This window comes from Syngnathus leptorhynchus, chromosome 3, assembly GCF_054491065.1.
Source record: "Syngnathus leptorhynchus isolate UIUO chromosome 3, UIUO_Slep, whole genome shotgun sequence".
Classification (NCBI taxonomy): domain Eukaryota; kingdom Metazoa; phylum Chordata; class Actinopteri; order Syngnathiformes; family Syngnathidae; genus Syngnathus; species Syngnathus leptorhynchus.
In genome coordinates this window covers 6,749,881-6,763,358 of record NC_141197.1, presented here as the reverse complement: position 1 = coordinate 6,763,358, position 13,478 = coordinate 6,749,881, and the positions used below count along the sequence as shown (strand labels likewise).

The 13,478-nt window shown below is 38.7% G+C and overlaps 1 protein-coding gene across 9 annotated transcripts in view; it reads left to right on the top strand.

Annotated features, from left to right (window-relative positions):
* Positions 1 to 470: 470 nt before the first annotated feature.
* tjp1a (tight junction protein 1a) overlaps positions 471 to 13,478 on the top strand; it is a 42,387-nt gene continuing 29,379 nt past the window's right edge. For 6 of the 9 annotated variants that reach the window (XM_085906737.1, XM_085906735.1, XM_085906731.1 and 3 more), the window contains exon 1: positions 472 to 923. In XM_085906737.1, coding sequence (XP_085762863.1) covers positions 900 to 923 — 24 coding nt within the window. In that variant the 5' untranslated portion in view covers positions 472 to 899. Of the gene's footprint in view, positions 924 to 13,478 lie in introns of all 9 variants that reach the window. The other 3 variants (XM_085906730.1, XM_085906733.1, XM_085906728.1) reach the window with 1 other exon arrangement.

Genomic DNA, 13,478 nt, shown 5'->3' with positions numbered 1-13,478 from the left:
TAAGACATGCTGTCCCAGAATGCTTAGCCAACACATCTTTACTGCAACAGCACTAACATTCTTCATCCTTCATATATTCCTTTTCCTTTTTTTCGGGATTTCTTTTCCCCTGCACACCAGATGCAAATGTCCTCCTCCACCAACAACATAAAACTCGCATCACTACATAGAAAGTGAGCATTCAGCATCAGCAGGGACAGCGGCGTCGCTTCTCCTCATTGTATCCCGGACTATGTATTCCACGAGACAACGGGGGTGGACAATGATGGAATCTTTAAAAATGTACAGAGCAATATCAACATCTAACGCACAAAAAAAAGAGCAATATAGATATAGATATTAAACTCCAAAGAAATGTAGTGTGTTATCGATGGATTATGGCGTTACATGGTCTCTTGGTCGTTGCTTCCGATTCTAAGCACCCCTGTGTTTGTGCAATGGTTTGTTCCGCGCAGCCTAGACACGGCAGTTGCTCACAGAGCCAAGGCAGGGAGAGGTTCACCCCGCCTGCCATTGCTGTACACCGTCGCAGTGATGCCTTTTCTTCCCAACTTTTCATCCAGGGGTGGACACTAGCAACGAGACATCCACACAAACTGACCTTAGTCACGCCTTTGTGTGTAGATTCGCGTGCGCGCGCGGCGTTTTCTGCCACGGTACCTGATTGGAATGACGTTAACAATTTAGGCACCGACGATAAGATAATGAACTTTGGACTTTCCTCACGGCTTTCCGTGACATGTTTCCTGGATAAAGTGAAATAACACAGCGGCCCGGCGTGGCGGCAGCTGGGCGACTTTTCAACTGGAGGGAAATATTGCATTCGGCCAAGTGACTATCAAAACAAAGGCAGCAGCGCGGTTTAAGCTGTCACTTTGGGAGCCGAACAGGAGAGGAAAATGTCCTCCAAAGCGTCAAATAAGGTGGGTTTCTGCTGTGGAAAAAAAAAAAGAAAAAAAGGTCAAGTGATCGTGTCCTTTCAACATGAATCGCTCAAATTAGCACGCTTGGGAAGTATCGCTGTAATTTCTTGTTTGCGTGGCTATAGTAAAAGTTCGCTCGTTGGTTGTAAAAGTGACGCCAGGCACAATGGTGGTTGTGTTTGGAGCTCAAGGTTATTTTTGAAGTCTACACTTAGTAGCATATCTTATAACCAGGCGTGCTCTTCTCCTTTCTAAATCTGACTTTGTACTCATTGTTCTCATTGATAAGAATGCATCTGCTTACTGATACAACAACCATGCTGTGGCCCATGAGGCATCTCCAAAGACAACCTGTTGATTGCAAGTGCCCATGACGTCATAATAGATTACAGCAGAGACAGGGCATCCTTATGAATGCAGCACAGTACTACTTTATTCAAAGTTTCAAGGTTAAAGAGGATATTTATGGTGGTTAAGCATAATATTCTAATGTGGAGGCTTTAGATACATTTTTGTGTGACGATTGTTTTTGCCAGATGAAAAAGATACTTGTTTCCCTAATTCCAAATAAGTAACATTAATTATAAACCTATCGATGTTCTTAATCTCAAATGGGGACATGAAGGCCCCTTTTGATGTGTTTCTTCTAGTGACCCGAAGCAATTTTTTTTAATTCTTTTGTAAACTCTTTGATCTTTTTATCTTTTGGAACTTCAGAACATGCCCAACAAACATTCAGAACAATGGGTATTATCTATATTCATGCAATGCAGTACATATCTTTTGAGTCTGGCACCAACCTCCTACGTCCAAAATTGTTCAACCATATTTTTTTTCAAAATAATTCTACTATTGGTACATCCCTACAAGGGTCTGTTATTATTATTATTATTATTATTATTATTATTTGGGTTTTATTGTTTTACTATTATTATTATTATTATTATTATCATTATTTGTTGTTTCCTGAAAAGTGGTACTTGTAGAGATGCAAGGATTTTGCCCAACCGCAGTGATATTTATACTGTCTGCATCTAGCATCTGAATCATGTGGGAATTGGGTCATCTTACAGACAGCAGAACTTCTTTGGAACAATCCTGTTGTCACTTTTTTATTTTTATTTTTATATTTTTTAAGTCTTATACTGTCACAGTTGCACGGTGTAACTATACTGTCTATCGATTTTAGACTACATTAGTTTAGGGAAATACAGTATTGTAAACAGACCGTTGAGTGTATGTTCAAGTGGGTCAATCCTCTTATTACAGCTGTGTGTGTGCGTGTGTTGTGTGTGTGTGTGTGTGTGTGTGTGTGTGTGTGTGTTCAATAGTATCCTACAGTATGTAGATTTTTTTTTTTTCATTTTGACAAGTGAGGAATGTGCTGTGTTTGTCTATTAGAGGTGGTGAAATTCAGGTTTGGGCAGTTATTCTTGTTAGACGAAACCAGCTCTGTCAACTGTAATGCAATGACGTGGTGTGCACATGTTGGCTCAGTGTAGAACTTCCGATTGTAAATGCTCGCTGATTTTAATAGGTCAAAGGTTATGCTATTCAGATTTATCCTTCTGCGATTTGTAAAATATAAGTATACTGTAGACAGGGGCACCAGACTGACACTTTTTTTTTTTTACCAGGTCTGCAGTGGCCCCTAATCTTACATTTTAAGGGCACAAGTAGAAAATGTACAGGCCACACTATATAGGGAATTTTTTACTTTATTACTGATGAATGGATTGAAGCTCGGAGAACGAGTTTATCAGCAATGAATATATTTTTTAAAAAATCTGCAGATTTACTGGGCACATGTGCGCGTGCGTAGATGACAAATTTCCATGCACTGTGTTAAAACTCACGGGCAAAATGCCACCATGTAGGGGCAGTCTGGAGCTCCGCTGTAGAGGGTTTTATTCCAAGCTATTTTGAAGAGTGCTGGTTAAATTAGCACGATCATGAAGCGGTTCAGAGTGTATACCTTTGGGTTGAAATAGTCGTGCCAACTTACTTACTTACCTGCCTACATCAGCGCTTCATTCACCTTGAATCTCTACACTTAAATCACTTAAATAGTAAATGTTAATGAGGGAGTTTCAGAAGATTTTTTTTCTTCTCTCTTTTCCTCCTCCCCATCTTCCTCACACACGGTGACCTCGGCCCAGACGTCACTGCATGATTAGCAGACAGGGCCAAGGCAATGGAGATATATAACAGAGTCATCCAAGGCTGCATGCAGACGTGCCCTCCCTCACTCAATTTCGTGGCAACTCCATCATGCATTGTCACTTTGAGAAATCAACTGTGAATCAAATACGTCTGTGCTATGGTTTGTCTTTCAACATCCAAACATTTACTTCTGCCTCATGAGTCGTGATGGATGGATTGGCAGTTGAGTACTTTGAGTCACACGCTACATTGAGGTCGTTCTTATTTAATTGTAATAAAAAACTGTGATGCTTTTTACTCAAGAAATGTCCTTTCGAGTCGTGATCATCTGGTGGCACCAGTTTAAGATTTCTGTTTGTGTTTCTCCACCGTGACAATGGCAGGAAAGCGCAGAGCCTTGCTAGTTGCACCTTGGACCAAACCTCTGAATCATATTTCCTATTTCAGAGTTCATCAAGCTATAATGTCAGTTGTAGACAAAAAGAAAGTTTCCCATTAAGAGTAGCCCTTATTTGGACGTAACTTTAAATTAATTTCACACAGTGAATAATAAGAAATATTTTGTAAGGTCTATTGCCCAAGCTAGGTTGTAAACACTAACAATGTTCCAAGTTCTTAAACTCATTTTATAACATTTAAAAAAAATTTTTTCCAACAATATTGGAATCAGTTCTGGTCTTTTACTATTGGCCTCAATCCATTTCTGTTTACTGTCATGGATGCAAAAAGAGAGCAAATGTTATTGATATGCACTGATATGCATTTGAATGCAGGGGGTGGTATTAATTAGTGTTGCATAGTGAGGCAAAAACCGCTTTGATGATTACGCTTCACCATTTACATCACTGAAGGAGGGGAAACGTAATTAGAAGACCAAGTGCAAGGAGGAACAGAGCATAGCAGATTTTTGTTCTAGGTCAGGATCACAGCAGACGTGGCCACTGATAAAAGAGAACATTGAGAATTTGAAAAGCAATTGTCTAGTTAGTGCTACATTTAGTTTGTGTCTCAGTTTTGTGCAAATTTTGTTCCTCTTATTTCATTTTAAACCAAATAAAACTGGCAAAACTGCTTGAAAGTTGATTTTCCACTGGCATTAGAAAACACCCTAAAATGACCAATGATGAAGCAAATGAATGTAAGAATTCTTTTAGGAAGTCATTGCAAAACACTGCGAACCATTGTACACGTGTCTCACGTCACGGACGTTTACCGTTCAGATCAGAAGTAGCTTCAAAGTCGTTTTTGTAATGAGAATGAGTCCATCTAAAGACTGAAATGAACAAAAAATCCAAATTGTGTGGGGCATCACACCCTGTCATGTGAACATAGTCTTTTTGACCATGACATCCATCCTATTTGCTTTTGTCACCATCGAATCTGTTTATAATCCAAGTCTTTTTGTGGCAGGAAGCATGAGCCCGTATTTTGGTTCAAATTTTTTTGCATGCAACAAAAGTAGAGTTGGTATTCCTTTTTCTTCTGAAAATGGCTTTGAAAGATTTCCTTATCTTGTCGTCTGAATTTTGATTCCTGGAAGCATCTTTGGGAATTTCTCTTCTCAAAAGTCATGAAGGTGTACCTGAAAAACAGATTGGTACCTTACCACTGTTTGTACCCTTCCGTTAGGGTGAAGGTAGTAAAAAAAAAAATATATATATATATATTTGTGTAACAGCAGGAATTGAGAGAGGAAGACTGTGTTATCTTATAGAAAATGTGCCTATGTATAAAAACAACTCAATGGGAAGCTGTACAAACACTAAATGCTGGATATATGTGGATCTACTCCTATATTTGCCTTTTGTTTCACTTGAGGTACACAGTGTCCGGCTGGTATGATGTCACACTATTTACATAGCTGATGCAGCGTACGGCTATCCACAGAAAAACACCCTGTGGTGGAAACACAAACCACATTAGGGTTTGACTTTCCAATTAGGATTCACAATTCATACAGAACTGTAACTGACCTTACAATCTCAACCTATTTGACCACATGCCGTGGTTGGAATCCCGTCTTACGCCTCAAGGTGGGCAGATGTAAACTGTCACTATAGATGATTTTGTTCCCCTTATTGAAAACAACAGCTAGAAGGAATTTCTTTTATTGGGTCGCCAGGTTTGGTTTTTTTTTTTACTTCACCTGTTTTGCTCCATTTTAATCTTCTTCTGAATTCAGTGTTGTGTGTCTTGACACTGTAATACCACATAAATGATCTGATTTGTCACATCAGTGGTATCTATGCAGATGATAACATGGCAGCTGCAAATATAATCGTAGTCATATTTTGAAAAGTCTACCCTCTCTCGTAAACACTTTTTCTTCTATCATCATTGTAGTGCTCTTTGTATGGCTGGGCAATAACTTAATATCAGTCTGTATTCTGTTGGACACCTCATCAATCTCAAACGTCACACTCAATAAAATCTTCCTTTAAAAAAAAAAAAAAAATCATCAAATAAACCACGACCCTGTCATTTCGCATGCTTTAGGCAGAGGCCACAGTATGACGTTGGATTTGTACCACAGTTATCAACTCTTTGGTTCCACCATTTAAAAAAAACCTAATATCGAGTTCCAGCCGATTTAAAACATTCCGACTGATTTTTAAAGGCTCACGGAATATTTTATAATAGACAACAATGTACTATGATGCTAAAAATGTTTGCCTTAGTGACACCCCAAAACATCTGAAAAGTTCATTTCTTATATAAAATGCCAACAACAATAGAAATGTAAAACAATATACGTATTTACAAATAATCACCAATTTAGTAATTTTACATTTGATACATTTTGCAAATTATTTACACACTATTTACTGGTAATTTTAGTAGTAGTCAGAATATTTATTAGTGTGCGCGTGCATGTGCGTGCATGTGTGCTGTGTGTGCGTGTGTCTGTGTGTGAATGTTAGGTTATGTCATCACTTCTATTACTACTACTACTACTACTACTACTACTACTACTTCTACTACTACTATTGCCACTACTACTGCCAGTACCATGTTACACATGGCGGTCACTTCATTGCTACTTTTAAGTGTTCATGATAAAAAATGACACATTTGATCGCTGATTTGGTCACGTGTATGGAACGGCTAGTTAATAGCAACCAAACTTGTTATGCAACATGAGGAGACTGTGCAAACTCAGCTCATCATTTGGGTGGTTCCTATTCAAATGATTCAACAGGATTGTTGTGTTGCCTGTTTTTGAGGACATGCCTTGCATAATGGCTTCATTTACTCCACGTTTAGAGGTAGTCATACAAACAAGGGTGAGGAATCTTTGTCAAAATACTGTAACTTCTGAAAATAAGTCATGCTTTAGCTGTGCTGATGGAGTAGTATACTGTTCACTGTCATACGCTATTAAAATGATCAATCGTCTAGCCCTATACTACTCAGCAGTTTTCTGAAGCTGAGCTGTGATTGGTTGTGACCTTAAACCTGGCAACTGGGATCTCATTTTCAGCAAGTGGCAAAATGGCCGCTTCCTAAAATGGATAAAAGTGGGTTAATTATGCGCCGTAACTCATATTCCACAAACACAGTATTAATCAGAAAAATTAACAAAAGTTGTGATAAGTTTAGAAAGGCGTGAGTTCCTTGCATTGTATAACCTGAGTACTTGTGTTTTAATTTAAATCAGAAAAGGGGTGGCGATGTATAATTTATTGATTTTCACTCTGCTGCTCAAAAGCTTGGTGGAAAATATTACATAAGCTGTCTTGGTAGTTTCTTTGTTCCACATCAGACAGCCGTTTTTGCAAAGCTAGGACACTCCAAGCTGGCCTTTTTGGCAGGGCGGTGCGGTACGGGGCAGTGCAGGGCAGGGTAGGTCTCTGCAGGGATTTATCAGTCCTATTACAGGCATAAGGGATTTGACACTGGCTGTTTAGTGTGTGTGTGTGTGTGTGTGTGTGTGTGTGTGTGTGTGTGTGTGTGTGTGTGTGTGTGTGTGTGTGTGTGTGTGTGTGTGTGTGTGTGTGTGTGTGTGTGTGTGTGTGAGACAGATAACAAGAGAGATTCTGCTGATTCATGGAGGGTGATTTGGGTTTGCCACGCCTCAGCTGGTTAGAGAAGAGAGAAAGAGGATGGAACAGATTCATCCCAAGGCTTGTTGCTCTTCATGCCTTTACACAACACACCCACACTGTTTCTGATTTCTCTTTGTTCACTCTAATAAGGGAGGGAATAGATCATCAGCCGCTTCCTAAACGAAAAACTATGACGGGTGTGCATCCCTCCAATAAAAGAACGCATATCCGATACATGGGGTGCGATACGATTCAAGGATATTTTCTTTTAAAGTGGAATGATTTGATTTGGTTCGACTCAGTAAGATGAACGGTTCGAAATGGTACGGCTCCGTACGAAGAGGGTAGGATGCGATGAGTTTGTTGTCATTTTACAATATGAATTAAATGTGGCATTTCCTTTAAATATTCTTCCAATTAAAGAAGATTTAATACATATCAGAATAGATCTTCTACATATCTGAATATACCTTTTAAAGGGTTTGACAGTTGGATTCTGTTCGATTTGATCCACTCACATCTTCTCATTTGAAATGGTTTTAATGATTTAAAACCTTTTTGTTGCACCTGTTATGGTTACCATTATTCTTATTTCTCTTTAAATGCAAAAGTATCACCAAATTTTGCACACACTAAATCAAACCGCCTCAAAGAGGTTCTGCGGTGTACAATATGCTCACTCAGTTCTTGATGTCCCAAAATAATGAGCCGCCATTGTACATTCCCAACATTTTGTCTGCTCTTTATAATGACGTTGTTTGACACTCGTCTTTGCTGTATGAAGAATGCAAGCGCCCCCTTCCTATCCCCAATCAGCTCTTTGGGAATTTCTAATTACGTTGCTATTTAAGTGCTTGGGAAAAAGGCCTGTCAAACAGTAACTCATTAATTCACTATAGATTGTGCCCCACAACATGTCTATTGTAACAAAGTCCTCAGAGGGCTTGGGAATGCCGTTGAGTGGGCTTGGCCTCTAGTTTCATGCTGCTATTGGTTCAGATTTGCACGTTTGTAAGATGACGTGCAACTTGAAAATTGAATGGAATCTTGTTATTGTACTGTATTTCAAAATGGCTGCCAATTTGGTGATTCAAATACTGCTTTTGTCATGACGATCCGTCAAGACATATGTTTGGCTTGCCAGACGTAGCAAATTTTTGCTCATCTACTGAAGTTGAAGCTGACAGTCCCCTTTCTGACTAAGCACTTGGTCTAATTTTGCCTATGTGCTGTGGCAGAGTTAGTTTCAGTCTTGTCAATCGCTGCTCCAGTTTGATTTGGAACCACTGCCTACATTCAAGATACTGTATTTTATAATAATAATTATTCTAAGAATAATTATAGCCCTTCAACATCCACTAAATGCACTCTTGCAAATGCATACTGAGTGAAATTGGAATAAAACATCCAAAGAATGAAGAACGCAAAAGGTGAAGGAGGCCTTTTTTTAATGAGAAACTGGCAGAGTTAGCCCATGTCTCCTTATCTACACATTCCAAAGTGTGTGTTTGCCTGTGTGTGTGTATTTGTGTGTGTCCATGTGAAAGAGAGACAGTTTGGAGGCCTGTGTGTGGGGTGGGGGAAAATACTGTGTGTACGCGGAGATAAAATGAATACAAAGGTTTCATTTCTGGGCCTGGTTAGAACTCCGGGTTTGCCCTTAGTTTCTACTACTATAAAATGAAGTTTCCATGGTAAATGAGCATATCGTATTCATGAATGAATGGCAAAAAGAAAGGGGAAAAAAAAATGTCATTGAAATAACCTGAAATTGATCAAAATCATAGCATTTATTTATGTTGCTTGATTATTATTATTTCTTTCAATTTGTTTAAAAGCTTCAGTTTTGTCTTATCCATCCAAAGCACACTCTCTCCGACAGTTTGTGACTTGTAAATATATATTTTGTCCGACCACGTTTTCCATGTTGTCAAGGTACCAATAATTTTGCTTTTCCATGAGCTCAAAAGATCAAACACTGCTTACTGTTACATCAAATAGGTTAGTCGTGTATATGCTTTGCTACATTTTGCTCCGGGTGTCTTGCCTATGGGTGGGGTACAATAAAATATGAAGACAACTTCATCAAGGCATTCTGTAGCATAATGTGCTTTGCAGTGTCAGAATGCTTGTTCTCAGCTGCAGGCCATGGGTCCTCCAACAGTTTAATGACCTAAGCTAAAAATACCCAAGATTTGCTCAAAAGAAAAAAAAACATTGGACTATTCTGAAGAGCCTTGATTTAGTTGTGCATCCTATTGAACATTACTGAGGAACAATCTTAAACATGAAGTCTGAGAAGACAATCCGTCAAGCTTGAAAGAACCGAAGGCGTTTGATCACGCGGAGTGGGTCAGAATAGCTGTCAACGGGTTCAATAGTCTGAGAGCTACAGAAATCGTTTGATTGCCTTTAAAGGTTTTGCAACTAAATGTTGTGTACAATCCTTTAACAGTGTCTTCTGGTGGATCCCATATATTGTTATTGAATACATGCCATTCATGTTTAAAGATTTGCACACATTGTAGTTTAGTGTTTCAGATATGCAGCATTCTGGCTTCACGGCACAACACACACTATTGATTTGAGTGACTATTCTATAGAATTGCTCGAGTATCTTGAAAACCTGGGTAAGACTTAAGTTCGGCCAATATACTCGCAAATACGGCCAACTTTTCAACGTATAGTGGTAAATTCTATCCGGTCGTACAGTCTAAGTGCATATTCATACTGGTACGTGCAGGGAAGACGTTTTAACTCTATGAGAACACTGAAGATGGAATGGGCCTCAGGTTAAATCCTTCCTGTATACATCGAATCAATATATATCCAAGTTGCCATGTGCACTTTGACACGTTAATAGCCATTTCACTTTTTGAGAATGAGTTGCCTTGTAAAGGCCGCTCCTTATTTTGGCATCAAAGACTGCACGCTTGTCTATTTTCAGTGGTACATGTGAAATTCTGAATACAGTTGTAAAACACAATATGAATACGGGTGGTTGGGTCTCAAATGTTATTGAGCAATGGCTATCCTTAAACTCGGAGAGTGGTTTCTTGCATGTGTCGTGATCACTGGTGCCATGTAACAAGCAGACGCTTGCGATTGAATATTTGTGTGATCATTTTGAATACACTCAGCCTTTGTGGTTCAAATGCATATTTCTGAATGTGCAAATGAAATCAAATGAAAATGAGTAAATATTGAGCATTTCACTGGCTGTTACTGTATCTGACATTTATTGCGGCTTGAATTTGAAATGAAATTGTGAAATACTGGCATTAGCGAACGATCTAACGTTAAGTGTTTTATTTATTTATTATAATAAATAAAATACACATTTTGAGTGGGAATTGCATTTTAAGTTTTTCTCCAAAGTCAAACATGAGTGATTCTGGTCACTCACTTGGTAAATAAAACACAGCTAGGATCTAATTGCATCATGAAGGTTACAGGCGTAATTGATGCATGAAAGATGACGATCGTAAAATTAAGCAGTCGAAATTATTTCCGAGTGCTTTACGGACTTTGGTTTTACTGCGACGGGACACAATTAATCAACAATTGATTCCACACAATCAACCACATTCCGAGCAATTAAGTAATCAATGAATTGCAATGACCACCCCTAATTAGGTCAATGAAAAGAAACGAACTAGCCATACTTCCATCTGGAAAACTGTTTGTCAAGAAAGTTTTTTTTTTTTTTTTTATGTGAAGACGGAACGCTTCTGGATTAAAATTTGCAAACTGGTAAATGATGAAAAATCCTTCATAAAATAGTGTTTCACGATAGATTTAACAGGATACATTCAACTTTCTACATTAACATGACTGTTTAGGGGCACCCAAAGTTCACTGACGCTGGTTTTATGGGCCAGTAGATATTTTAAAAATAAAAGCAACATTATTTATTCTATACTCAGAATTTTATTCCCCCATTTAGAAGTCTCTAATCAATTGTTTACCATGCAAAATAAAAATTATCTAATCAAAATGTGTCGTCGACTGTTTGGGGGAGGCAATCTAACCCTTTCTGAATAATGCCATTGTCATTAGTTTTTTCTAAAGGCGAAGGGTGAATGCTCAATTGAAATTGAGTAGACAAATTATTGTCGGAATAAAAATGGATATTGTATTTGGAACCGTATGACCCAGCTGTACTTGAGGGTGAGAAAAATATGTTCCTTCTCAAATGGTTGGCATGCAGCTGCAACTGAGGCACGTCTTCCTGAATGTGGCAATGCACTGTGAGAATCGGATACACAGACATGACAGTGGTCTCCCGTTTTGCATCCAGCAAGCCCTCGATCCATCCATCCTTCTATTTATTTCCCCGCGTCTGCCGTCATGAGACAGCAGCAGCAGCAGCAGCAATAGTCTTCAGAGAAAAGCATGGCTCAGATTAACGTTTTAATCCAAAAGCCTGGATTATAGGTTTTGTATTTTATTCCTAGCCTCACCACTCCAGCAGTCAATCTTTATCAGATAGTTTTCAATCAGAGGTGTGTAAATGTGTTTGTTCTGCTGAAGGGGCTCCTTGTGGTGCTTTTCATAGAGATGTATGACAGAGTCGAGCTGCTCTTTGAGACTAATTAACTCAAGCATATTAATTCATGCCAGCACAACACTGCATCAGTACTTAGGCACATCATCACCATCATCATCATTGTCATCTGCCTATTGGCGTTTTGCCCTCATCTACTCACTCATGTGTATGCACAGTTCTGGCTGTCCTCTATACCACATCGCAGTCACAAAACCTGCTCTAAAAATGGCCTCTGTCCATCCGGGCTTTCGATATGATAGTCTGTGGTGGTTACTTAACACAAAGAATGGCATACTAGAGAGGAATTATGTCATGATATATGTTAACGCCTTCTCTGCTTATTGTGACTATTAAATAACACTTTGGTACAATATAAAGTAGTCCCTTTTCCTACCCCAGTGTGCCTCCTCATATGGACCCTCTCATGATTGCAGTTTAGCACCCATAGATTTGCATATTCCTGGATCTGTTTTGTTTCCACTGCCATTTTTTTACGCTTAAAGTTTACTAAGTGCAGCATCTCGTATAAAATTAACTGAGGGAATGTGAAAGTATCTAAATTGAAATGTTATATTTTAACAACATGTGATAGGAAAGACCCTATCATTCAAAACTACTAAGAACAGCTGGAAAAAAAAGTACAATAGCCATAGCAGAAACTGTTCACCCCTGACCCAATTTTAAATAATCAATTACTAGCTGTAGGGTTAATAAAAAAAAAAAAACGCAACACCAATAATCGGCAAAATGGCAAATATCGGCGCCGATAATCGGGCCCGGCTGATAATCTATCACCAATCGTAAAATCTGGCTAACTTTAGTATATATTAGGGTGATTACTTACTATATTAGGGTTGTGCCTCAGTCCTTTAAAAGAGAATTCGACAGCTATTTTGATACATATGGGGTATAATATGAGTCAAGGACAGTTTGATTATAAAGCGGAACAATTTAATTCAGTTGGATACAGTTGTAAAGCGTATGATAATTATACGATGAGTTTCTTTCTCGTCCGTATTGTAAATGCGGCATACTGACATTCCCTTCCTTCAAAGCTGAAGGGTGGCAGTTTTTGTCGTAGTTGTCAGTCTAAAAATGTATCTGAAATTATGATATACGTTATGTGTACTTTACTTGACTATTCTGCAGCAATTTAAGATTTCTGTATGGTGGAAAAGACTGCTGGAGCTGCTTGAAGTGATGAGGCCATGAGATTAGTTGAGCTATATAAGGAGGAATTTTAAACTTTTCAATGGAAGTTAAAGCGATTTCCTGCAAACAGGAAACTGAGTGTTTTCCTGTGGGTGCTGTGGCTGTTCTCGCTTACATCCTGCCTCGGGCTGTCAAGGAGTGCAGGAACACTGATCTAAAGCATTGGAAAGGCTTTGCCTCTTTCTTGTCCTTCTCTAGAAGACGCATGGTCGGATCCTAGTCAATATTGAAAAATGCAAAAAAAAGAGCGATGTGGTTAATGATTTTTATTGATCCGTATTTAATTTTTCCTGCTATTTTGAATCAGTCCTGTGGTTCAGCAAAGAAGATGCAAGAAAGGTGAGTAATGGGCTACTTAAATATTAGGATGTTGCCAGTCATACCTTTCAAATTGATTTTAATGAAAAAAGTTGCTTTGATGTGAAAGCAAAATCGTCAATCAATTTTGCCTTTTGAGTACTTTCAAGTTAGTTGACTTTGGCGACGCCATTTTGCGGGTGTGACAGTGGAGTCGTATCCTGCATTCCAAAAGTGTTCATGGCTCTCTTCAGCAGATTATTGTTGTCCATATCATCACTAATCTTC